General features: G+C 40.6%; 1 protein-coding gene, 1 long non-coding RNA gene and 1 pseudogene across 14 annotated transcripts; all 3 read left to right on the top strand.

Annotated features, from left to right (window-relative positions):
* Positions 1-774: 774 nt before the first annotated feature.
* LOC120286700 lies at positions 775-7,926 on the top strand (annotated as a pseudogene).
* Positions 7,927-8,358: 432 nt separating this feature from the next.
* LOC104414359 lies at positions 8,359-12,377 on the top strand. Of its 2 annotated transcripts, XR_720081.3 has the most exons (7): positions 8,359-8,710; positions 9,450-9,663; positions 9,856-9,955; positions 10,774-10,922; positions 11,007-11,128; positions 11,534-11,926; positions 12,018-12,377. It is a non-coding gene; the product is annotated as an uncharacterized LOC104414359 (long non-coding RNA). The 2 variants fall into 2 exon arrangements; XR_005545420.1 differs by having other exon boundaries at positions 8,359-9,663; positions 12,018-12,376.
* Positions 12,378-14,388: 2,011 nt separating this feature from the next.
* On the top strand, positions 14,389-22,643 carry LOC104414357 (homeobox-leucine zipper protein ATHB-4). 12 transcript variants are annotated; one of them, XR_005546019.1, is made up of 9 exons: positions 14,393-15,169; positions 15,784-15,975; positions 16,611-16,811; positions 16,888-16,977; positions 17,429-17,540; positions 19,154-19,260; positions 20,395-20,702; positions 21,060-21,139; positions 21,904-22,643. XR_005546019.1 is itself a non-coding variant. In XM_039301106.1 (4 exons), exons 1-3 carry the CDS (start codon positions 20,222-20,224, stop codon positions 21,105-21,107), a joined length of 378 nt encoding a protein of 125 aa, XP_039157040.1. In that variant the 5' UTR covers positions 20,090-20,221; the 3' UTR covers positions 21,108-21,139; positions 21,909-22,643. The 12 variants fall into 12 exon arrangements, 3 of the variants coding, with proteins under 3 accessions (XP_039157040.1, XP_039157039.1, XP_039157038.1); XR_005546020.1 differs by lacking the exon at positions 20,395-20,702 and having other exon boundaries at positions 14,389-15,169; XR_005546022.1 differs by lacking the exons at positions 19,154-19,260; positions 20,395-20,702; positions 21,060-21,139; positions 21,904-22,643 and adding an exon at positions 18,411-18,647 and having other exon boundaries at positions 14,390-15,169.
* Positions 22,644-23,123: the final 480 nt, after the last annotated feature.

Raw genomic sequence — 23,123 nt, 5'->3', positions numbered from 1 at the left:
CCTTTTTAACTACTGTTGAACAATATTCTATCCCCAAGTCTGTCACTGAGGCATTACAAAATTCTGGTTGGAGGACAGCAATGGAAGAAGAATTACAGGCTCTTGAGATTAATCAAACTTGGGACTTAGTACCACTTCCTCTAGGCAAAACTGCTATTGGTTGTCGATGGGTGTATGCTGTAAAAGTTAACCCCGATGGTTCTCTTGCTCGTTTAAAAGCAAGACTTGTTGCAAAAGGGTATGCTTAGGTGTATGGAGTTGACTATCTAGACACATTTTCTCCTGTTGCCAAACTTACTTCTGTTCGTATTCTGATCTTTCTTGCTGCAACGTATAATTGGCCTTTATTTCAGCTTGATGTTAAGAATGCTTTCTTGAATGGCACTCTTCATGAGGAAGTTTATATGGAGCAACCTCCGTGGTTTGTTACTCGGGAGTCCGGACTAGTTTGCAAATTAAAAAATATTTATATGGTTTGAAACAATCTCCACGAGCATGGTTTGGAAGATTTTCTGAGGTTGTATTGTCTTTTGGGCTATCAAGATGTGGAAATGATCATTCTTTCTTTTATAAACAATCGAGGGGAGGCAAACTATTCTTGATTGTGTATGTTGATGATATTATCATCACGGGAGATGACTTGGTTGGTATAGCTGAGCTAAAAGCCTATCTTCAGCAACAGTTTCAAACTAAGGATTTAGGAAAATTGAAATATTTCCTAGGAATCGAAGTGGCACAATCACAAAAAGGTGTTGTTCTGTCACAGTGAAAATATGTATTGGATTTGCTCACTGAGACAGGTATGTTGGGATCAAAGCCTCTTGATTCACCCATGGAACAAGGGGTTAAATTAGTTGCTGATGCGTGATGGGTTGAGTGATTCAAGAACAGAGATTTTTCAGAGGGGATTTTTGTGGTTAAGTGTATGGAGTAGTGTATACGGGAAGAAATGGAAAGGAATAAGAATAGATAAAAACAATCTCCTTCCAAGGTATAAAGGCAGCGCCACCAACCAAGGATGAGGATCGAGATCTCTGAAGTTCACCACCAAGGCCTAAAGCTTCCACCAGCCAGGGGATAAAGGACTTCGGGATAGGAGAAGCTCACCACCGAGGCTTAAAGATTCCACCAGCCAAGGATAAAGGGCTTCTTGGTTCACCACCGGGAGTGATCTACGCTCCAAGGATAAAGAAACCTAAAGGAGTTATCCACTCTCAAAAGGAATTCACTCAAGCAGAGGAAATCTCACAATTCTCATTCATAAAATTCGTATCCTTACATTGGATAGTTTTCCCCTCTTTATAGGAGGATTTTAGAGTTAATACATATTAAAAACCGACCTTAATAGCCTAGAAACTGACACCTTAATACATATTAAAAACAGACCTTAATAGCCTAGAAACCGACACCTTAATACATATTAAAAACAGACCTTAATAGCCTAGAAACCGAAACTGCCGACTCTTGGACTGCATGACAGTAAAGACACATAATAACTTAATAAAAGCCTTTATTAACACGGGAATTAAATTCCTTTAATCTTCGGCCTTCTGCATTCTTGAATCTTCAAATTCGAGCTCCTCCCTTGACCAGAAAATAATCATTTTGAAACTTCATCAGCTGGTCATTCACGACATTTCGAATGGTCTCCCATTGATAGTTATTCATTGAAAATGATCCATCGAAGCACATAATGCCCAATTTCCCTCTTGGCTTGGATAAACATCGATGGTTCCGAGTTGGTGGATAGAGCTACGTTGGATGCTCCCGCATCATCCTCCCAGGATGTTTGAGATTTGTCCTCAAATCTAGAAGGTTGTCATCCTCCAAGTAAGGAGAAAGATCTCCCACGTTGAATGTTGCTGAAACTCCAAACTCTCCCGGAAGGTCAATCTTGTAAGCATTGTCACCACCCGCTCCAAAACTTTAAAGGGACCATCAGCTCACGGGCATGAGCTTGTTCTTTCGACGAAATGGAAACCTCTCCTTCCTCAAGTGAAGCCATACAAGGTCGCCCGGTTGAAATTGAGCCTTCTTGCGATGTTGATTAGCTTTGTTCTTGTAAGATTCGTTGGCCTTTTCAATGTTGGATCGAATCTGCTCATGAAGCTTCTTCATTGACTCAGCTCTTTTCTTGCCATCAAAGCTCACTTGAGAGTTAGACGGAATTGGAATTAAATCAATGGGTGTGAGAGGATTAATTCCATACACAACTTCAAATGGCGATCGACCGGTAGTATAACTTGGTGATCGATTGTAAGCAAATTCAGCATGCGCAAGCTTTAAATCCCAATCTTTCAATGATTTACTCACCATACCACGAAGAAGAGTGGTTAGAGTACGATTTGTTACCTCCGTTTGGCCATCGGTTTGGGGATGACAAGCCGTGCTAAATAAGAGTCTTGTACCAAGCATTCTCCATAGAGTCCTCCAAAAGTGGCTTAAGAACTTGGAATCACGATCCGACACAATGGTCTTTGGTACTCCATGAATGCGGATAATCTCTTTGAAATATAATTCAGCAATATGAGATGCATCATTGGTCTTGTGACATGGCACGAAATGAGCCATTTTAGAGAACCGATCAACGACCACCATGATAGCATCTTTTCCTCTTTGAGTTCTTGGTAGAGCCACGATGAAATCCATGCTAACATCTTCCCAAGGCTGCAATGGTACCGGAAGTGGAGTATACAAACCTTGATGGAAATGACTTTTGATCTATGACAAGTTGCACACCTTGAGATGATAGCATGCACATCTCCACTCATCTTTGGCCAATAGAAATGCTCTTGAAGAACCTCAAGAGTTTTGTTAATCCCAAAATGACCAGCCAATCCTCCACCATGCGCTTCTCGAATCAGCAATTCGCGTAAAGAACTCTTCGGCACACATAATTGATTTCCTTTAAAAAGAAACCCATCTTGCAAAGAATATATACCTTGAACTCCTCGCTTGCAATTGTTGATGATGGATGAGAACTCCGCATCTTCGAATAAAGTGCTTTCATTGATTGAAATCCGAGAATCCTTGAGTCCAGAACCGCAAGCATAGAATATCTTCTTGATAAAGCATCTGCTACCACATTAGTGTGCCCGGGTTTATATTTCGAGACAAAAGAAAAGGATTGAAGAAATTCTACCCATTTTGCATGTCTCGAATTAAGCTTGCGTTGGCCACTAATAAACTTAAGCGCCTCATGATCGGAATGAAGGACAAATTGCTTTGGCCTCAAATAATGACTCCAATTATCAAGAGCTCGAACAATGGCATAGAACTCTTTGTCATAAGTTGAATAATTCCTCTTGGAATCAGATAACTTCTCGCTGAAATATGCCAATGGTTTTTGTGCTTGCACCAGAACAGCACCAATACCAACTCCACTTGCATCACACTCAACTTCAAATACTTTATCAAAATCAGGAAGTGCAAGAATAGGAGACTCACGAGTTTCTGCTTGATTACCTCAAAGGCGTTTTGAGCAGTCTTTGTCCATTCAAAAGCACCATTCTTCATGCATTCAGTTATAGGAGCCATGACGGTACTAAAATTTTTGACGAACCGTCGATAAAAAGAAACAAGTCCATGAAAACTTCTTACATCAGAAATAGATTTTGGAACCGGCCAAGTCTTCATAGCTTCTACCTTGGCTTGATCAACAGAGATTCCATCTTTGGAAACCACATAACCAAGAAACACAATGCTTGGAGAGAAGAACTCACATTTCTCCATTTTAGCATATAGTTTTCGTTCTCTCAAGACATTAAAGACCTGTGTTAGATGAGAAATATGCTCCTCCTCATTCCTACTATAAACAAGAATATCGTCGAAATAAACAACGACAAATTGACCAATAAAGGAACGAAGAACCTCGTTCATAAGTCTCATGAAGGTACTCGGAGCATTAGATAATCCGAATGGCATAACCAACCACTCATAAAGGCCTCCCTTGGTCTTGAAAGCTGTCTTCCATTCATCACCTTCTCGCATTCTGATTTGATGATAACCACTCCGCAAATCTATCTTTGAAAATACAGAAGAACCATATAATTCATCTAGCATATCATCAAGTCTAGGTATAGGGTACCTATACTTAATGGTGATATTGTTGATGGCCCGGCTATCAACACACATCCGATATGTACCATCCTTCTTAGGCACAAGTAGAGCGGCACAGGAGCGAGGACTCATGCTTTCCCGAACGTATCCTTTGAGAATAAGTTCATTGACTTGTCTTTGCAACTCCTTTGTATCCTCCGGATTGCATCGATAAGCTGGCTTGTTTGGTAGCGGAGCACCGGGGATCAAATCAATTTGATGCTCAATACCTCTTATGGGAGGTAATCCAAGTGGCAAATCCTCCGGAAACACATCTGCAAATTCTTTCAACAAGTAATACATTTTTGGATGTATGGCTCGCTCCATCTCACTCTTTTTCTCGACCACAAGCAAAGCAAAAACATTCTTTTGTTTGCTAATGGCTCTCTCAACCCGTGTCTCACTCAAGAACAGATTTTCCTTACAAGTGTTTCCCTCCCCAGGTTGATTATTATGTATCGAATAAGGGCTCAATGGTAAAAGAGTAATGCATTTTTGTTCCTTCTGAAAAGAGTATGTGTTTTTCCGACCATCATGCATAGCATTTATATCAAATTGCCACGGTCTACCCAATAACAAGTGGCATGCCTCCATTGGAATCACATCACATACAACGTCATCTCGATAGTTCTTCCCAATCGAAAATGATATAAGAACACGTTTGGTTACCTTGAGTTCATTCCTTGATTGAGCCATTGGAGCTTGTATGGTTGAGGATGTTCCGTTGTTGGAAGCTTCAATTTGTCGACAAGAATTGTCGAAGCAACATTGGTGCAGCTCCCTCCATCGATGATCACCGAACACACTTTTCCATTAATAGTGCAACGCGTGTGAAATATATTCTCCCTTTGCTCATTATTAGGAGAAACTTCAACATGCAATGCTCTTCGGATGATCAACAGCTCACCATCATCAGCTTTCTCCACAACTTCTTCTTCCCGATCGATTCGGAAATATTTTGTTCTTCATTGTCATCAGCCTCTTGAAGCGCCGAATTGATCTCCTCAATTTCTTGAAGAGTCATAACTCTCCGATTTGGACAATTTGCTTGTAAATGCCCAAAGCCATGGCACTAAAGCATTTCCTTGCATCACCTTCAAACTTCTTTTGGACTTCTTTGGAAGGCTCTGCATTCTTTCCCTTGCCTCTGTCTTTTGTCGACGAACTCTCGCCCTTGCTTGAGGAAGCACCCTTAAAATAGGATGTCGCCTTTGTTGAGGTTACGGAGGAAAACCTCTTGCTCTTCAATTGTTTTCCACTTTTATGGCTAACTTGCATACGTCTTCAAAGGACCAATACGGTTGAAGTTCAACCATATCAGCAATTTCTCGATTCATGCCGCCAAGAAAACGAGCAATGGTTTGCTCGGGAACTTCTGGAACTTCACTCCTCATTTTGAGTTGTTCAAACTCACGAATGTATTCTTCAACGCTCATCCCATGTTGTCTTAGGGAGTTCAGTTTGAGGAAGAGATCTTGCTTATAGTTGTCGGGCAAGAACCTCTTCTTCATCAACCTCTTGAGTTTTTCCCAAGACTTGATTCGGCCTTTTCCTTCCTTGCTCGTTGATGCTTTAGATTCTCCCACCATAGAGAAGCATATTTGGTCAACCTTAGGATAGCAACCTTACATTTCTTCTCATCCGAATAGGATTTGAATTCAAAAATTCGTTCGGTTTTGTGTAGCCAATCTACAAAGTCATCGGGATTAAGATTACCGTCAAACTCGGGGACCTCCACTTTAATGTCTCTTTCATCCTCCTTATGCCTCCCTCTCCGTCTTCGTCTTCGAATTGGAGATTCAGAATCACTAGAGTGCAGAATCGTTCGGTTGTCTCCAGTGGACTCGGAATCGACATCAGAATTTTGACGAGATTCAGAATCGTCACGCCGATGCCGTTCATTGGGACGCCTTGCTGGTTGTCCTTGTCTCGCCGGATTCTCTAGAAGATTGAGGACTCGCTCCATTTGTTGTTGAAGATTTTGGATTGCACGATCTCGCCTTTCGTTGTGCGCTTGCTCCGAGTCAAGCCTCTAGGAACTTGTTCTCTAGGAACTTGTTCATCCATAAGGAATTTGTAACAAAAGAAAGAAAGGAATCACTCAAATGAGGTGAACACGGAGCTCGATACCAATATTTTGATGCGTGATGGGTTGAGTGATTCAAGAACAGAGATTTTTCAGAGGGGATTTTTGTGGTTAAGTGTATGGAGTAGTGTATACGGGAAGAAATGGAAAGGAATAAGAATAGATAAAAACAATCTCCTTCCAAGGTATAAAGGCAGCGCCACCAACCAAGGATGAGGATCGAGATCTACGAAGTTCACCACCAAGGCCTAAAGCTTCCACCAGCCGGATAAAGGACTTCGGGATAGGAGAAGCTCACCACCGAGGCTTAAAGATTCCACCAGCCAAGGATAAAGGGCTTCTTGGTTCACCACCGAGGAGTGATCTACGCTCCAAGGATAAAGAAACCTAAAGGAGTTATCCACTCTCAAAAGGAATTCACTCAAGCAGAGGAAATCTCACAATTCTCATTCATAAAATTCGTATCCTTACATTGGATAGTTTTCCCTCTTTATAGGAGGATTTTAGAGTTAATACATATTAAAACCGACCTTAATAGCCTAGAAACTGACACCTTAATACATATTAAAAACAGACCTTAATAGCCTAGAAACCGACACCTTAATACATATTAAAAACAGACCTTAATAGCCTAGAAACCGAAACTCGACTCTTGGACTGCATGACAAAAGACACATAATAACTTAATAAAAGCCTTTATTAACACGGGAATTAAATTCCTTTAATCTTCGGCCTTCTGCATTCTTGAATCTTCAAATTCGAGCTCCTCCCTTGACCAGAAAATAATCATTTTGAAACTTCATCAGCTGGTCATTCACGACATTTCGAATGGTCTCCCATTGATAGTTATTCATTGAAAATGATCCATCGAAGCACATAATGCCCAATTTCCCTCTTGGCTTGGATAAACATCGATGGTTCCGAGTTGGTGGATAGAGCTACGTTGGATGCTCCCGCATCAGTTGCTGATGGAGGAGAAATTCTTAATAATCCTGAGAGATATAGAAGACTGGTAGGTAAGCTGAATTATCTTACAGTTACTCGACTAGACATTGTTTTTCCTGTCAGTGTAGTAAGCCAATTTTTGTCTTCCCCTCGTACATCTCACTGGGATACAGTTATTCGGATATTGAGGTATTTGAAGAAAGCTCCGGGAAAAGGAATTCTCTACCAAAACCATGGTCATAACAAAGTTGAAGGTTTTTCTGATGCTGATTGGGCTGGGTCTCCAGATGATAGAAGATCAACTACTGGATATTGTACCTTAGTCGGAGGAAATCTGGTATCATGGAAAAGTAAGAAACAAAGTGTTGTTGCCCGCTCTAGTGCTGAGTCAGAATATAGAGCCATGGCACAAGTGACGTGTGAATTAGTGTGGATTCGACGCTATTGACTGAGTTAGGCTTTAAAGATTTAGTACCCATGACTCGTGGTGCGATAATAAAGCTGTTGTGCATATAGCTTCCAACCCCGTGTTTCATGAGAGAACAAAACACATTGAGGTTGATTGTCATTTTATCCGAGAGAAGTTGCAGAATGGAGTAATTCTTCTCAGTCATGTTCGAACTAGTGAACAACTTGCAGACATCTTTACTAAGTCCTTGAGTAATGGGAGGATAGAACATATTTGTAACAAGCTGGGCATGATTAATATTTATGCTCCAGCTTGAGGGGGAGTGTTAGGAGTAAGAAGGGTAAATTAGTCTTTACCACTTTTAGGGTTTATTTTTGATGTATATATATTAAAGTTTATTGAATAATACAAAGTAACTTTTCTCTACAGTGATTAATGTGTGATGTAATTATTCATCGTTCCAGGTGCAAGCAATCACAGTTCATGCCACGAATAATTACTTCGCAACGGCATCTATTGATAGTACATGGTGCTTTTATGAGTTTTCAAGTGGTTTATGTCTCGCTGAGGTTTCAAAACTGTGCGTGTGTGAGAGAGAGAGAGGGTGCGTGTGCGCAATTTTACACGTACATCGACAGAAAACTTGTATTAGTTTGTACTATGTGTAATGGATGCTCATGCAAAAATAATAATAATAATATGATTGAGCAGAAAAAGTGCTAGGCTCCTCCAAAAACTGCATTTGCTTTGCACTTACAGTGCTTTTGCAACTCATTTATACATATTAAAACATATATTATAGTTCAAAAAAAGCTGATGACATGTGTTTATGGCACAATCTTTTCTTTTTTTTTTGTGAAAGAACGTTCCTTGTTTAAATCATCTAAGAACAACTTTCCTTGGCTTTTGAAATTCATTACCTGAGTAAATGTGATATTCAGAGAACATTGCCTGAAGCATTAAGATAGTTTTACTGTTGCTGTGATTTTTTTTAGGTCGTAATGCTGAAGTGCTTTTGATTATGAATGGTTGAGGTTGTCTGCTCTCATTTGTCAAGAGATGTATTAAGATATTCCTTGCTTGCTTTTTCAACATCATTCTGCAGGTCGAAGGTGCTTAAGGATCTGAGGGTTATGCATCTGCAGCTTTTGATCCCGATGGTCTCATCCCGGGTACTGGCACCTCGAATGCCGATGTTAAAACATGGGATGTGAAAACGCGGGTGCTATGTTTACAATCCGTTGGAGATGGAAAGGGAATTTTATTGCTTTGGCTGGGTCCACATTTGTTTCTCGGTCGAATGGGCATTTTCACCACACTTGTTTCTTAGTCTTCATGCTTCCATGTAGTATAGGATATGATATGGCAATCTTGCATCCTGCCCTGACGATTTGCATGTGCAGTATTCCATGGCCCATTTTCAGCTTTTGTTCCTCATGGTTAGTTTAGTCACTATATGGCAATTCGGCATGTTGTTAGAAAAAGGAGGGAAGTTGTTAGTGGCAGAACTCCATATGCCGTCATGTAACTGGCATACTCTTTTTTTATTCATCGGAATGTTTTAGTAAATTTATTTTATCACGGTATAGCTCAAAAATCTTGCTCAATCGTTTTGAGATCATTCAATTGCCTCCACGTTTCTGCCTGCTGCTCACATTGTTATTCATGCGCATTTTTCATTCCTCTTTTCGTCCGTTTTAGGTGGGGGACATGCTTTTGTAACCGTCTCTCATTTTGAAACAGGCAAATGTTATGACCTTTTCTGGCCATGCCAGGGCAATTACTGCTATATCTTTCTCTAAGAGTGGATACTTCCGTGCGGCACATGTTCCTGTGATCTGTCTTCTATTATCAATGGAGATTTAGACATGCCATCTGACTTAGAAATTTATTTCATTGAGTGCATCTCAGGATGGGGTTATGTTGGGATCTGCGGAAGTTGAAGAACTTTTGCACATGTTCAGCATATGACAAGACACGGGGACAAGTTCTCGTATGACATCCTCTTAGACCAGCTTGTTGTAGTGAAAGTAGATCTGGGATGGCAGTGAGCATTAGATGCGGTTCTGTTTGCTTGGATTTGTTCTGAAGAGCGAACTTTTTCTATGGAACTCACTCAAAGAAGGTTATACATTATGCTGGTTCTATTCTCTTGTTTTTTTTTGGTAACCTGGTTCTATTCTCTTGTTTTATAAGGGGAAAAAAGAGAAAATGAAAGGAGAGACGGGAGGGAGGAGGGGAGAGGAGGGTTGGCTCAGTGAGTGCAAATTATTAGCGCAAAGAGTAACTATGACTGAGTCTCTCCCTTATTTTACAGTTGACTGTGCTCATAGTGGATGTTATCTTGCACTTGCCGGCTCAATATAAGGCGAGTTTCTATATGGTAGATTTTGTACTCGACTTGGGAGAATAATAAGGTAATATAGGATGTGTTTGTTTACAGAATATTTACCTGTTCTTTATTTTCATTGTATTTGGTAGCGTCCCTTTCTTTCAATTTCTCTGATAGCTGAAAACTAGTATCTGAAAAATTGGAAAGCGGTGTGCTTTTGATAATTTGGTCATAAGAAAATTCTACCCGATGCATGGTCGGAAAAAGTGAAATTAAAAAATGCGAAATTTTTTTGAAACCTTTCTACTCATGAAATTTCAAATGGTTTTCTGAGAGCACCATAACTCTAAGCACCAATAGGAGGATTACTTTCCTTCTTAAGTATTCGAGATCAAGGGACTTGGTGTTATTCTGTTCTTTGTCCAATGGAAATGCATGTCTAGAATCTGGACCTGTTGTGATTCTGACTTCCCTCCTATTTCGTTTAGTAGTGCCATCTATTTTGGGAAATAATTGCATAATCTGTGGTTTGCCAGAGTACATCAAGTTGCCAGTGTAAAATTAGAGGGAATTGTATCAAGTTTTCCCCTGCTCTATCCACGACAGACCGTCTCCTCCTCTCCTCCTCCTCTCCTCCTTTGTACCAAACTTAAATATGTTGTGGCTTCTTCAAAAATGTTGTACTGAGGACGCTCACTAAAACTGATTAAGGGACTTAATTAACAACTCACTCATTCAAATAGAGTTTCCAATCATCAAAATTTCTTCTTGTTTTGGGGTCACATATATTCTCTTGGATAGATTGTAATTTTGATACCTTCTCTCTACTTTAAACTTCGTCTAGGTCAAAGCCCATATAGAGCTAAGTTCATTGAATCGTCCTTGCTTTGTCACTTTTTGCAGCAGGATGCTGCTTGCCATGTTATTGCAAGACTTAAGAAGGAAAGGGATGAAGCCCGATCATTACTTGCACAGGCTGAAAGACAGATTACCCGTGACAGTATCTTCTGATGTTGCAGTGAATGCTCCTGCCTTGAGCAATGGGAGAAAAGGTTCTTCCTTTTTATGTCTTGCTTAGCTTTTTGATGTTTGATCAGTGATCAAGTAGTTACTTTAGCTCTCTTTGTATGTCATAGCTTCTCTGGATGAAGAGTTGGGCTATGCTGGGAAGAAAATCCGACCTGGTATTTCTGCAAGCATCATTGCTGAGATAACAGATTGTTACTTAACTCTTTCTCAACAGCATTAAAAGCGACAGGTACATTAGGATCAGTTTTTGGCCTTCCGGTTTTACTTTTTATGCCATAATTTTGCCCTCTTGTCCTTTTGGTGGCGGCTTTTTTTTTTTTTCCTTCCTTTTTTTCACTTCTCATTCGTGGTTAATATGAATAGATTCTAATCTATAACCGAACTTAAATGTTGTCAGATTCTGCAGATAGGGTAAGCTGCTTTGAGAACCATCATTTCAGATTTTCCATCCTTCATGTGCTTAATATCCACAAAGCGAGGTTTATGTGCTAAAAATAAAGAGCGAGCATGTAGTTAGTAGTGGTGGATGAGGAAGGAGATAAAATAAACGAAGACATGCTTGAGTTTTAGGGCTTGCACTTGGGCATTGAGTTCGAGAAATGGTACAGTAATTGTGACATTGCTGTTTGGTCAGCAATAATGCAGGTAGGAACATGGGCTATCAATGCCGAGTGTGCTAGAGGACAAAATGGACGGCGATACAAAGCTCTTTTTGATCAGAGTCTCGGAGATAATATATTATATTGATGCTTTGGGAAGCCAATACCTTATTCGCCTCTTAATTGTTTTGTCAAAATACTGCTGTATCTTGCTTGTGGAGTACACGTACATTTTGTTGTTGTTTTGTTTGGAGACACGTACATTGAGCAGTGGCCTTTTTTTGGTAATAGGAGCACTGAAAATGCCGAGCAAAGAAAAGGTGCAAAAGTATTTTTGTTTGGGAGTGACTTGACGATTTTTTTCCCTAAAATGCTGTGGTAATTGTGAAATGTTGGGTCAACTATACAATACAATCATGAGGGGCCCGGTATAGATAACACTTATTACATGCCCATGAATTATCCTCTCGGCCGATTCTTTGAATAGGCTTGATAGAAATGGTTTTTCCCTGTTTTCAGGATGATTTGAATTGATTGGGCATTATGCATCCTGCTATTGGATTTATCAAACTCCAGGCCAGAATGTATGTTTTCCCCCTCAAGGTTGTGAGATGTTAAAAATGCCTGGCAGCTGAATCTTTTTTGAACTCTTTTCTTGAAGAATCTTTTTCTTCCGTCCCTGATACAACATGACGTACTGACCTACTGAGCATGTGAATCTTCTGCATATAGAACTCCGCATTTCTTTACTCTAGTAGCACTTATGACAAGGAAGGGGAAAAGAGAAGAAAATAAATAAATTTGGTGAATATCTTCCATTTTGTATGTGGTCGGCTCTGAATACATTGTGCTCTTCATTCTATCCATAATGATTGCAATAGTTTGTTGACGTAGTTACTGCTGTAACCTTGGGGTACTTCCTCTAGATGATTATGCGTTTGATCTGCAGACTATGCCGGTGTGGCAAGGTTCTGAACATGGGAACTATAACTGTGGGGATATATTGAAAAATCATATTGCTGAGGCATTCTTAGTGACCTTTTGTTCTTAATTGAATACCTTCCTTTCAACCATGAAAAGGAAAAGCACATTCCACGACACATCTGTCTTGGTCGTAGTCGTGAACATGCCTTCTCAACAGTTTATGCCGTATTCGTAGCTGAAACATGCTTCCTTGGTGTGAAGTGCCATTGAACATTTCTTTTTGTTTTCTTTTATTCTTCGGAATTGCTGGGAACTTTAGTGCGATCACATTGCAAGAGATTAATGGAATTAATACGTATATATATTAAAGTGTACTAGGGTTAGGTTTACTTTTTCTAGTAGTAGTAAGGACTAATCTATCGCCTTATCAACTGAGGCTGCGTTTGGTCGTCCGGATTTCTAAATGGGATAAGACTAGATAGGATAGGATAAGAAATCCATGGATTTCTTTATATCTCATCAACGTGAACTACGGATTTAAAATCAGATATCCTCATATCCTATCCAATCTACTGTTTGGTGAATTACGGATTTAAAGTCGGATATCCTCATATCTTATCCTATCTATCGTTTGGTGAAGAAAGCATTGCACTTTGAGAAGCATATTGATCTGCACTAATTAGCGGGAGTGTGGGATTTTTTATTTTCTTCCCAGTGGATCTCCCATGAGATTTAGAATTTTTCTGAAATGACTCATCTTCATTCACATTCACAAGTGGAAATTCCTGTGCCTACAAACAGGGGAAGCGCAAATACTGGTATAAGTACCTGGAAACCTCATTGAGGCAAACCAAGTTTTCATTCCTATGTAACAGATTCAAATGAGAACAAAGCATCAACTAGGCCTATTAAAAAATGGAACAGAACCATAAAGAAGTATCTTGCAATTCCTTTTGTTTGGGTTTATTAGCCAAGAGAAGAGAAGCAAATAGGGTATAAGTGAGCTAACAGAGCCAACCACGCTAATTGCAAAAGCTGGAAAGACTTTTAAAATCAGAGAAAGAAGTTGCAAAACACTCAATAAACATCAATGTATGGATGTTTGGACAGAGTACATTCTAAATATGACAGAATGAAAGCATCATATATCTAATTCCATGCGAAAGGAAATGCATTTGTTGTTGCTGTTATTGTTATTTGGGATAGTCCAACAGTAAGAAAACATAAAATACTACGAGAGGTGGGTTCAAGAAGCGACAATTTAAGCATGCTAAGCCAGAAATATCTCACACTCCTTGCTCAAAGGATAAGAGAAGGAACTTTAGCAACAAAGCCATACCCGAGGACATTCTGTTCTTGTTCAGCATTCATGTCAGATGCCGATTCATTATCGTTACTGTTCGTGGGACATGATTTCTCCCTAGATGTTTTTGAACTCTTATTGTTGCAGGGAGTCCTAAACATAAAATTTTAATCAGAAACTCCATGTTTACAAGTTGATGTAAAAGTCAAAAACACAAACACATGTTTATAAGGGGAAATGCACTCGTGTAGAAAAGAATAAACAAGTGAATGGAGATTTAAGGAAGAGAATTGCGAATCACATCATTCCAGATGTATGCAGTCTCTTTCGCTTCAACTCCATCTTATGACCTGAGTTGGCTGGATTATTGGCACGTCTATGCTCTGTTAAAAACGAGAAAATATTCAGTGGTTCGTGCGCGCCACGTCATCCGCTGACCTGGCGCGCACAAACCACTCAGATACTAACACCTGTCCCGAGTGGGACCCCCCGAAAATGAGAAAAGGCTTGGTTTTTGGGCGGCTCGGCTCGGCTCGGCTCAAAAGGAGGATCAGCGCATTCCTCCCGCTTAAAATTTTTTCTCTCTCCTCGCTTAAATGGGCGAGTTCTCTCTCTCCTCTCCTCGTAAAAGAAAAAGACGCTAGAGCCTCCTCTGTTTCCTTCTCCGCGCATCCCACCTCCTCCGGCTCCGGCTCCGGCTCCGGCTCCGGATCTCCGCCTCGGCCTGCGCCTGCCCAAAAGCGTCGCTGGCCATCTGCCTCTGGCATCTCGGTCTCGTTCCCGAGCGGCACCAGGCTCCTCGCCGCTGACCGGGCATTGTCCCTGACGCTGGCCCGCTCGGTCGCGAGGGAGATCTCGGCGGACTTGGGCGGGGTCGACGGCGCGGCGAAGAAGGAGAGGCCTGCTGCATTTTCTCTCTCTTTTTTTCAACGGAGCGCGCGCTATTTCTTCCCGCTTCTGCCTCTCTCTTCCTCAAGCACTCCTCTCCTCTCTGTCCCGAGCCCTCTCACTCACCCCAAGCGCCCCCCTCCTCTCTGTCTCGAGTCCTCTCACTCACCCTAAGCGCTTCTCTCCTCGCCTCTGTCCTCGTCGCCGTCATCGACTTTCCAGCCGCGGCTCCAGAAATCGCCGGCTGCCGACTGGCCTCTCGAGCTTCTTTGTCTTCTACTCCTTATTCGGTCCCGATTTCGGGCTCGAGTACGTAGCCAAGATTTTGAAGCAAAAGAGGTTTGCGAGGCTAGATATACTGGTGGCGGACGGCGAGAGCACGATCGACCTGAGTCGTTACTCTTCGCTCGGTGATTTCAGGCTCGACGTCGAAGCAGAGAAGGAGGAAGAACAAGAACGAGATGAAGGAGAAGAAGGAGAAGATGGGTCCTTGCTTTTCTGCTTCTGGGTTTATCTCTTGAAGTCCGCCACTTTCCCTTGTACCATTTTCCGTCAGGTAGAGGAAAGCCGCCGTTTTTCCATCTTTTTTTCGTCCCCTTTTGGTTCGTTGGTTTTTGATGGGAGGGACGGTGTTCGTTTCTCAATTCTGTGAATTTTTTTATGTTTGGAGAGGTTGGGTGTTATGAGTTGCTTTGGCGGTTGTTTTAGCGATTGATCACTCACCGGTTGTTGGATTTTGTGATTTGAAGGGATGCTTTGTGTTGGTTTGGATCGATCACCGTTGCTCGGCTCTCGGGTTGTGTCTGTCGGTCTGATTACGATGAGTTTGAATTATTGTGGAATTTTCCCAAGAGTGTCTTTTCGCGTTCACTGAAGTCTATTGCTGTGTTGTTCCTGTTAGATGGTATACCGAGTGTCAATGCATGTTGGTGGAACCAAAGCTTATTGATTTTTGTGGATTTGTCTGGGATCAATCCTTTGTAATGCGTCAAGTCTTGTTTTTTTTTCCGTCCCCTATCGCGATCTATCTTGGTTTGTGACACAAGGGACTAGTTGAAAATGGTGATTAAGGGATGATGTATACCATAATCACAAATAGTGTTGCCTGTCACTTCTCTTTTCAGCTCAAAGTTCTATGGTTAATGGGGTTAAAAATATTCTTTCACACAGGTGAACTCTGATGTCAAGGATGCTTTTCCAATTCTCGTTTTGAATGGAGATAAGAGACTCACACTTCTGCCACCGCTTCCTCCACAAAAAGAATCTCCTGATTCTGAGGTTTCTCCTTTTTCAAGTGAAAAATCGTAAGCTTCTTCAAATAGCGAGTTTCCATTTGGAAAATGGGTCCATGTTGGCTGTCAGGTATGTATATCAAGTGTCTGAATTACTCTTTCTACACATGGTTTTTAAACTGCTCGTTCCTTTTGAGTTGATAACTGCTGAAATTTTTATGGCTATAGCTGAGCGCATTAATGTCTGTCATGTTTACCACTTATTGGTTCCAGCCATCGAGCTGAAGCAAGTTGTTACTGAACATTTTATCTGTCTGTTTTACCTTTAACCAATCATTTTCAGATGTAATTGGAATTGTATGAATGGTGCATGATCTTCAAATATATAAAAGTAAGGCGTATTGGATGGATATTCAAATAGCACGTAGAACTGTTGCACTTTCAATGTGACTGAAAAGAACAAGCTTTTATAGAGTACATACATGGAGTATGATTCTATTCATATACATTGGAGTGCCTGTGATCAACTAATTGCATGCATTATCTGGAGGATCTTGGACAAGAATTGTTATCTGCAAAATTTCATGTAAGTCTATGTCTCATTGTTGGTCTGATGAAAGAGATATAGTAGAATTTTAGATTGCATAAATGGTGCTCAACCGAAAGTTTCTTGTCAATCTTATGATGTCATTGTCTTTCCTAGGTTTCTTACTCTCAGGGCCTTTTTCCCTTTGTACATTGCTCAAAGTTCTATCTTCATGGCAGGTCTCAAGTGAACTTTTACGGCTTCACATTGATGGGGAAGTGGTGGATGAGAAGCCCCTAAGTGCCTCAAAAGATGGAGAATCTAGCCCTTTAAAGAAAATAAGTTTGGTTAGTACCAGTGGAACTAATGATGGTATAGAAGGTTATTTATACAGTCCAAAGGTCTTGCACCCTTCTTCATCCATTGAGGATCATTATAAGGTACCTTCTGTCGAGTTTGTTTGACCTTATTCATGTGGATATGATTTCTTTAATGAATATTTTCCTGTAATGCCAGGACTCACCTGTACACTTAGCTATTGACAAGTCATCTGCTTCTGACATAGAAGAAGGTAGTGATGGTATCTGGAGTATCGTGGGTGGAAAGGTAAGTCGTTGTATCTTCCTTTTAATCCTATCACGACTACATTTTTATTTTTATTTTTGACAAAATCTAACTGAGTGTCACCTCCAGTGTTAAGCATTTGTCATTGAACTGCCTTGACGAAGTTGAATCTTTTTTCTGTGACGTCAGGAAGCGATATTTCTATGTTAATAGCTTCCGACTTTTTTTGTTGTTTTTTTTCAATAGAAAAAGTTGGCTCTAAAGCTTGCTTCTGTCTTGTGAAGTTCTCTCTTGATCTGACACGATCTAAATGTTGATCAAGCTAAGGATAGTTTCGGGACTCGCCCAGACGTGATATTGAAGAATATTGAAACTGCAGAGAAACTTTTTTCAGATTCTGAATGTACTAAAATGCGAAATTCAAATTCCAAGTGTATGCCAAGTGTTGGAAAAGCAGTTCCAGATTCTTTCACATTTAGTTACTGCTTGGCAGGCCCACATGAGAGGGCTCTTCTGCTGAAGAAGTTTGCAGCATCTGCTTCAGATGAAGAAGTTTTGGAACTTGCGAATTAGGTCTCCTTGTACACTGGATGCTCCCATCATTGGTAAGTTCCTATCTCTTTAGTCATTTCTATTGGGATGCTGACAGAGACTATACTTACCATTTTCCCTTATGTGCACGATAGTCTATTTGTCTGAAATGATCGTGCTTATAAGTGGTGGGAGAACACTTGTCTTCCCAAAGCCATCCACAAGCTGGCTAAGTACTAGTCTTCCCACATGTACTTTCTTGTTGCCAATTGACCAACTATGTTCAAACCTGAAATCGATAGTTCTTATTAATGCATGATACAGACCTTCTTCTCTGAGCACTTAATGGTAATGATATTGCTTTTTGGCAGCTAGGTAGTTTTCCCACCTGCCATAGTTTACTGGCCTCCCCTTGTGTCACTGCCACACTTTCAATAGAAGTGTACATGAACCTTGTGCGTCCATAACACTTATTTTATTTTTAGGAACCAAATTGCAGTTGCAAAGAAATTGATAGAGGAAGGAATGAAATTATGGAGCTTGCTTTCACAAAACGACAGCCATGTTCCCTGGGAGAGTGCCATCTATGAGATTGAAGAGTACTTTATGAAGATTGCTTCCTGCAATACTAGAACTCTTTCCCAAAAATAGTGAAAATGGACAGGATAGGTGGAAAGTCGGGAGAAGTTTGAAATTTCTGTGAGAGAGAAATAGAGGGAAAATTCGAATTTTTAGATACTCTCTCCAAATTCTGGCCCTTGGTGCTCCCAAAATAGCCTTAGTGTCATGGTCACTTTTTGCTATCTCTGTTGTTGTACATGTTCTTAGACTACCCTTCTTCCATGCTTTGGCACTTTATGATGCTTAGTTTAAGATTTCTTTTACACGCGTTCGTTTTTGTGTTACTATCAATTGTTTTGTTGCTTTTTAATCTCTAAATATAGAGCGCAAAGAACAAATAGAGAAAGCAGAGGAGAAAGAACGAATGAGAAAAGAAAAAGAAGAGAGGGAAAAAAGAGAAGCTGAGGGGAAAGCTGGCAAAGAGAAAGCAGTTTCAGCAGGGTTGGGTGTTGGAGATCTTGGATCACGTAAGGATGGGAGGAGGCAGGCTAGCAGAGAGGAACAAGAGAAAATCGAGGCTGAGATGAGAAAGAATGCCTACCAATTGGGCTATGCTAAAGCAGAGGAGGCATCTAGGTTACGTGGGTGGAGCAAACAAGAAAGGGAAGAGATTCTAAGATGTTTTGCTGTTGCTTTTTCTTGAATCTCTTGGGCCTACCAAAAACCTGCAGTGAAAGACTGCAATTCCATTCCGCCAAAAACCTACTGGTGTGACTGGATTTGTATCCAAGGACATAGCTTTGAAGTGTCGTGGAAATATTTTCAAGGGAAGAGGTGTGATTGCTTATGCTTTTAAGGTTTGTGACCTGTGGATATGGGTATCATCTTAGTGGTATCTTCCTCTTGCTATGCAAGAAAAACTGATCTCCAAAAATAATTATGACAAATAAAAAAGGAAAATCTACATTGCATTATTAAGTATCATTTCAGCTTTGAGCTGTAAGTGTGAGTCTAGTTATTAGTATTTTAGCTTCAATAATTCTCCATATTGTGATATATTTCATTTTTTCTATCGGTTCATTTATATCTTCCATTCTAATTGTTTTGGCCGAATTTTAATCTGTAGCTCCCTCCTCATACAATTCATATTCGACCGTTGATGATCAAGGTTGAAAAGGACCCGAAGCTTTCAGATATCAGGACCGTTGATGCACTCGAAATAGTACAAACAAGGTACAACCAACATATTTTGCCAGCAGGCTATCATTGTTTTAATTAATTCTCTTGAGGTTCTTATGGTACCTCTGACCCCTAGTACTTGTGATCACGTGTTATCTGTGGGTTTGTTGCCTGGCTATGCTATTGATTTGTTGATCATTGTGTTAAGATTTTCCTTTGGAGTTAGCTGGTCAAAAGACCCTTACATAAACAGACTGAAAAGTTAGCGGCTTTCTTGTTCTTTCAGCAATTTAATTTGAACATGGGACATGTTTTTCTTGTGAATTACTAAATCCCATTGCTTTTTGTTTAGAGCTTTTTCTGCCATCAAATTTTACCTTTTCGGAAGAACTGATTAGACCTTGGTCCTCATTGATGCAGTAATAAACCAAAGCCTGCATATCTTTCAAAGATTTTGATTGCACTTTTAAGCTATGGCGGGGTTCCTAATGAATTTCTTTTGGACATGGTGGAGAATGCTCTGGGAGATGCAAATAGTGTCTCCTCTAGTAAACGAGCAGCTCCAACTATTAGCAGGAGTAGAAACTGCGGAGGTTAAGAAGTTGCATCCTTCCAAATAGGAACTGGCCAATCCATGGGTATACCATGAAGTTACAAAGGTTGTACCTGTGAACCAACCACCTAAGCCGAAAAGGTGGAGCGAGAAGGTTCTGCTTTCTCTCGTTATGAGGCGCATTATATAGACAGACCTTTCTTACAAAGCGACTTCAAAGAGCTGCTTCCTTATCGAGCGGGTCTATTCACTTCTCAGAATCTTTCTCCTCGGGAAGGCTAAGATCCGTTCTTACTGATTCATAAAGCGGAAACTCTAGTTCCGGAGGTAGTATTCTTCTGAACATTTGGACTGTTGAAATAATGTCTATTCTTAAAACAGTCCAAAAAGAGATTTTTCTCCAAATTTGGCAATCCTATTAGCCCTTTATGGTGCTGTAACACAGAACAAGCTTTGCTGGCTATGAAGATCTGGAAGTCCCACCGTAAGACTCTAATCTTCATTGGCTGTCGCTATGTCATTTTCAAGGAGGTTGAAGTGTGAGATTTGCCTTAAAAACTCGATTAAGTTTTGGAGGAGCGTTGTCCTCCTTGGCCTTAGATATCAAATCCTGATTTGTATTCATCAACTTTCAGAAACAAACTCCAAAACAAGGCCATTCTTCGGTGGAGTCGGCGTCAACCGAGACATACTGGTGGTGGATTTGGATGATGATAATCATGTCTCATCACCTAACAGCACCGTGTCGAGCATAAGTGGGAAGAGAAGTGAGAGAGACCCGCATGGAGAAAATGAAGTTGAGGCTGAGAGAACATCGTGCTCTTGTGAGAGCATCGAAGAAGATGGCAGTGGAGGAGATGGAGCGAGGAAGAAGCTCAGGCTGTCTAGAGAACAGTCATTGGTGCTAGAGGAGACATTCAAAGAGCATAACACTCTTAACCGTGTGAGTGGCAATTTTGGTCATTATATTACTGATTAATATATGCTTTCTTTAAATGTGCGTGAGCATGTAATCACTGCTTATGAACCTGACATGGATGTTTGGTAGGGAAAATTGAATTTAAAGTGCGTTTCTGTCATGAGATTGATGTTTATTTGTAGTTGTCAGTTACTGGTAACAGTCGAATTGGGGATTTGAGACCTTTTTCTTGTTTTCTTTTTTGCAATGATTGGATCTGTGTGAATAACAAATTGGTTTTCATTTTTATTTATGAATAATGAGATCATCTTTAGGTTTCCCTTTGGATGTAATAAAGGGATGGTTTCGATGAGTTTAACTGGAGATTGTTTTGAGTTTCAGAAGCAAAAGCTTGCCTTGGCCAAGCAACTGAATCTTAGTCCCAGATAGGTAGAGGTCTGGTTTCAGAACAGGCGTGCTAGGTAATTGATAGTTTTAAGTTCTTTTTGCCCAAATACATGGCTTTACATCTGCGTCTCATCTGCATCATTCTGATCATTGTGGAAGAAAAATGTCAGGAGTGGGAGAGAGGCGGGTAGGGGTGGGGGTGGTTGGTTCTCTCTTAATCATTTGATGGTAGTTCGACAGCGAAGTTGTTTTTCTTTATAGTGAGTGCATGTAATCTTTGGGTCCACATGTATCCCAGTTGGGCCATCTTGCACACGAGGTGTGTGAGCGTGTAGCGGGAGTCCGGTGATGTGACTTGTCACTTAATCTAGGAGTACACTTCTCGTTCTCACTTTAGTATGGAGCACCGATATGTGGGATCCATAAATTCTAAGCCGCCAGGGGAAGAAGTGAAGTTATTAGGGAGTACTCAAATACCTAAAATTTTGTTATGCGAGGGCCCCAGTTTAGATTCATGCACTCATGATTTACAATGCAGCTCTGGAAAGCTCTGTTTCTGGTTAGGATAATGACGTTGGGTCTTTTGCATCAAAGAATTGGTTTGATGAAGTAGCTTCTCTATGTTAAGTTTGAGCAAATGTGCAATTCTTTTGTCTAATAGCTGCCATCTTGATTTTCTTAATCACATGGAAATGGGCTGAAGATTGTTATTCATACCTTACTAGATTGAGCTGATAATGTGTTATTATCATGCTGTAGTTTGGCACCAACAATCTGTGTGGGGTAGCTCTGTATAAGGATGTACCGTAACATCTTTTTTTCTTTTTTACCAATTTAGTGTAGGACTAAGACGAAGCAAACTGAGGTGGACTGTGAGTACCTTAAGAGATGCTGCAACAATCTTACACAGGAAAACAAGAGGCTGCAGAAGGAAGTGCAGGAGCTCAGAGCACTGAAGCTCTCCCCACAGCTCTACATGCATATGAACCCTCCCACCACGCTCACCATGTGCCCTTCATGTCAGCGAGTGTCTGTTCCTTCAGCATCATTGTCGCCTCCATCTTCATCTTCAGTCAGTGCCTCAGTGATTGGCCCCATAGGGCCGGTCCATAATCCTTTTAGTCAGTCTGGACCATCCATCAACCCTTGGGCAAGGCTACAGATGCAACAAGGACTGAACAATTTGCACTCTTAATGGCTTTTCTGACATCTGCGTGGCATGTGCCAAGGCATAAAGCAAAGAGTATCAGCTCATCCTGACGATACATTAGCAAGTATGACGTAGAAAGATCCAATGATTGGCAAAATAGAGCGTCTATTGTGCTTTTTGCTGATAATAGGACATTGATTGCTGGGATAGACAAATCTTATCCCTGTTTTTAAGGTCGAAAACATGTAGGGAACAGAAAAGGTGAACGTTAGTTCATGAAACTTGTTCACATAGGTAATTTGATGATCTATCATGATGTGGGTGATTGTCGAATCTATTCAAATGTCGATGAATCATGGTCTCATCTACCATGTTGGGTCATCAGCTGTTTCAAGCAATTCAATTGTGATATTTGTTGACGGGTGACACAGAATATGCCTTTTGAAAGTAAATTTAGGAGCAAAGTACTGAAACACGGGCAAGAGTTGTATGATGTCCCCTAACCATGGATACGTACATGGCGGTCACATTCTATGATTAGGCAATGACAATATCAGAATACTGACAGTTCTCTTTCATTTTATTGTTTAATAAATCTTATTGCTGATGACGTTTCTGGTCTAGGAGTAAACTGGTTAGGTTTCTGGAATGTTAAAGTCAATTTCCTGACTAGCCCATTTGGTAGAGCAAGTAGTTACATCACATGGCATATGACGGCGACTTAAGGTGTAATAAACCAATCGAAAGTGAAAGATTTCGGAAATTCAAGCATTGATTGAGTAGGACGAGGTACATAGTGCACATTGGTTGGGCGACTGATACATGAAGTACCTTTCCCATAAGGTGGCTTCAAGAAGTGGAAAAGATGGTTAAGAACACATGCGTATGTTTCAGCTTGTATTTGACCT

The sequence above is a fragment of the Eucalyptus grandis genome, chromosome 8 (genome assembly GCF_016545825.1).
Source record: "Eucalyptus grandis isolate ANBG69807.140 chromosome 8, ASM1654582v1, whole genome shotgun sequence".
In the NCBI taxonomy this organism is placed as follows: Eukaryota; Viridiplantae; Streptophyta; class Magnoliopsida; order Myrtales; family Myrtaceae; genus Eucalyptus; species Eucalyptus grandis.
Note: the sequence above shows the minus strand (reverse complement) of the source record. Positions and strands in the feature narration are given on the sequence as shown.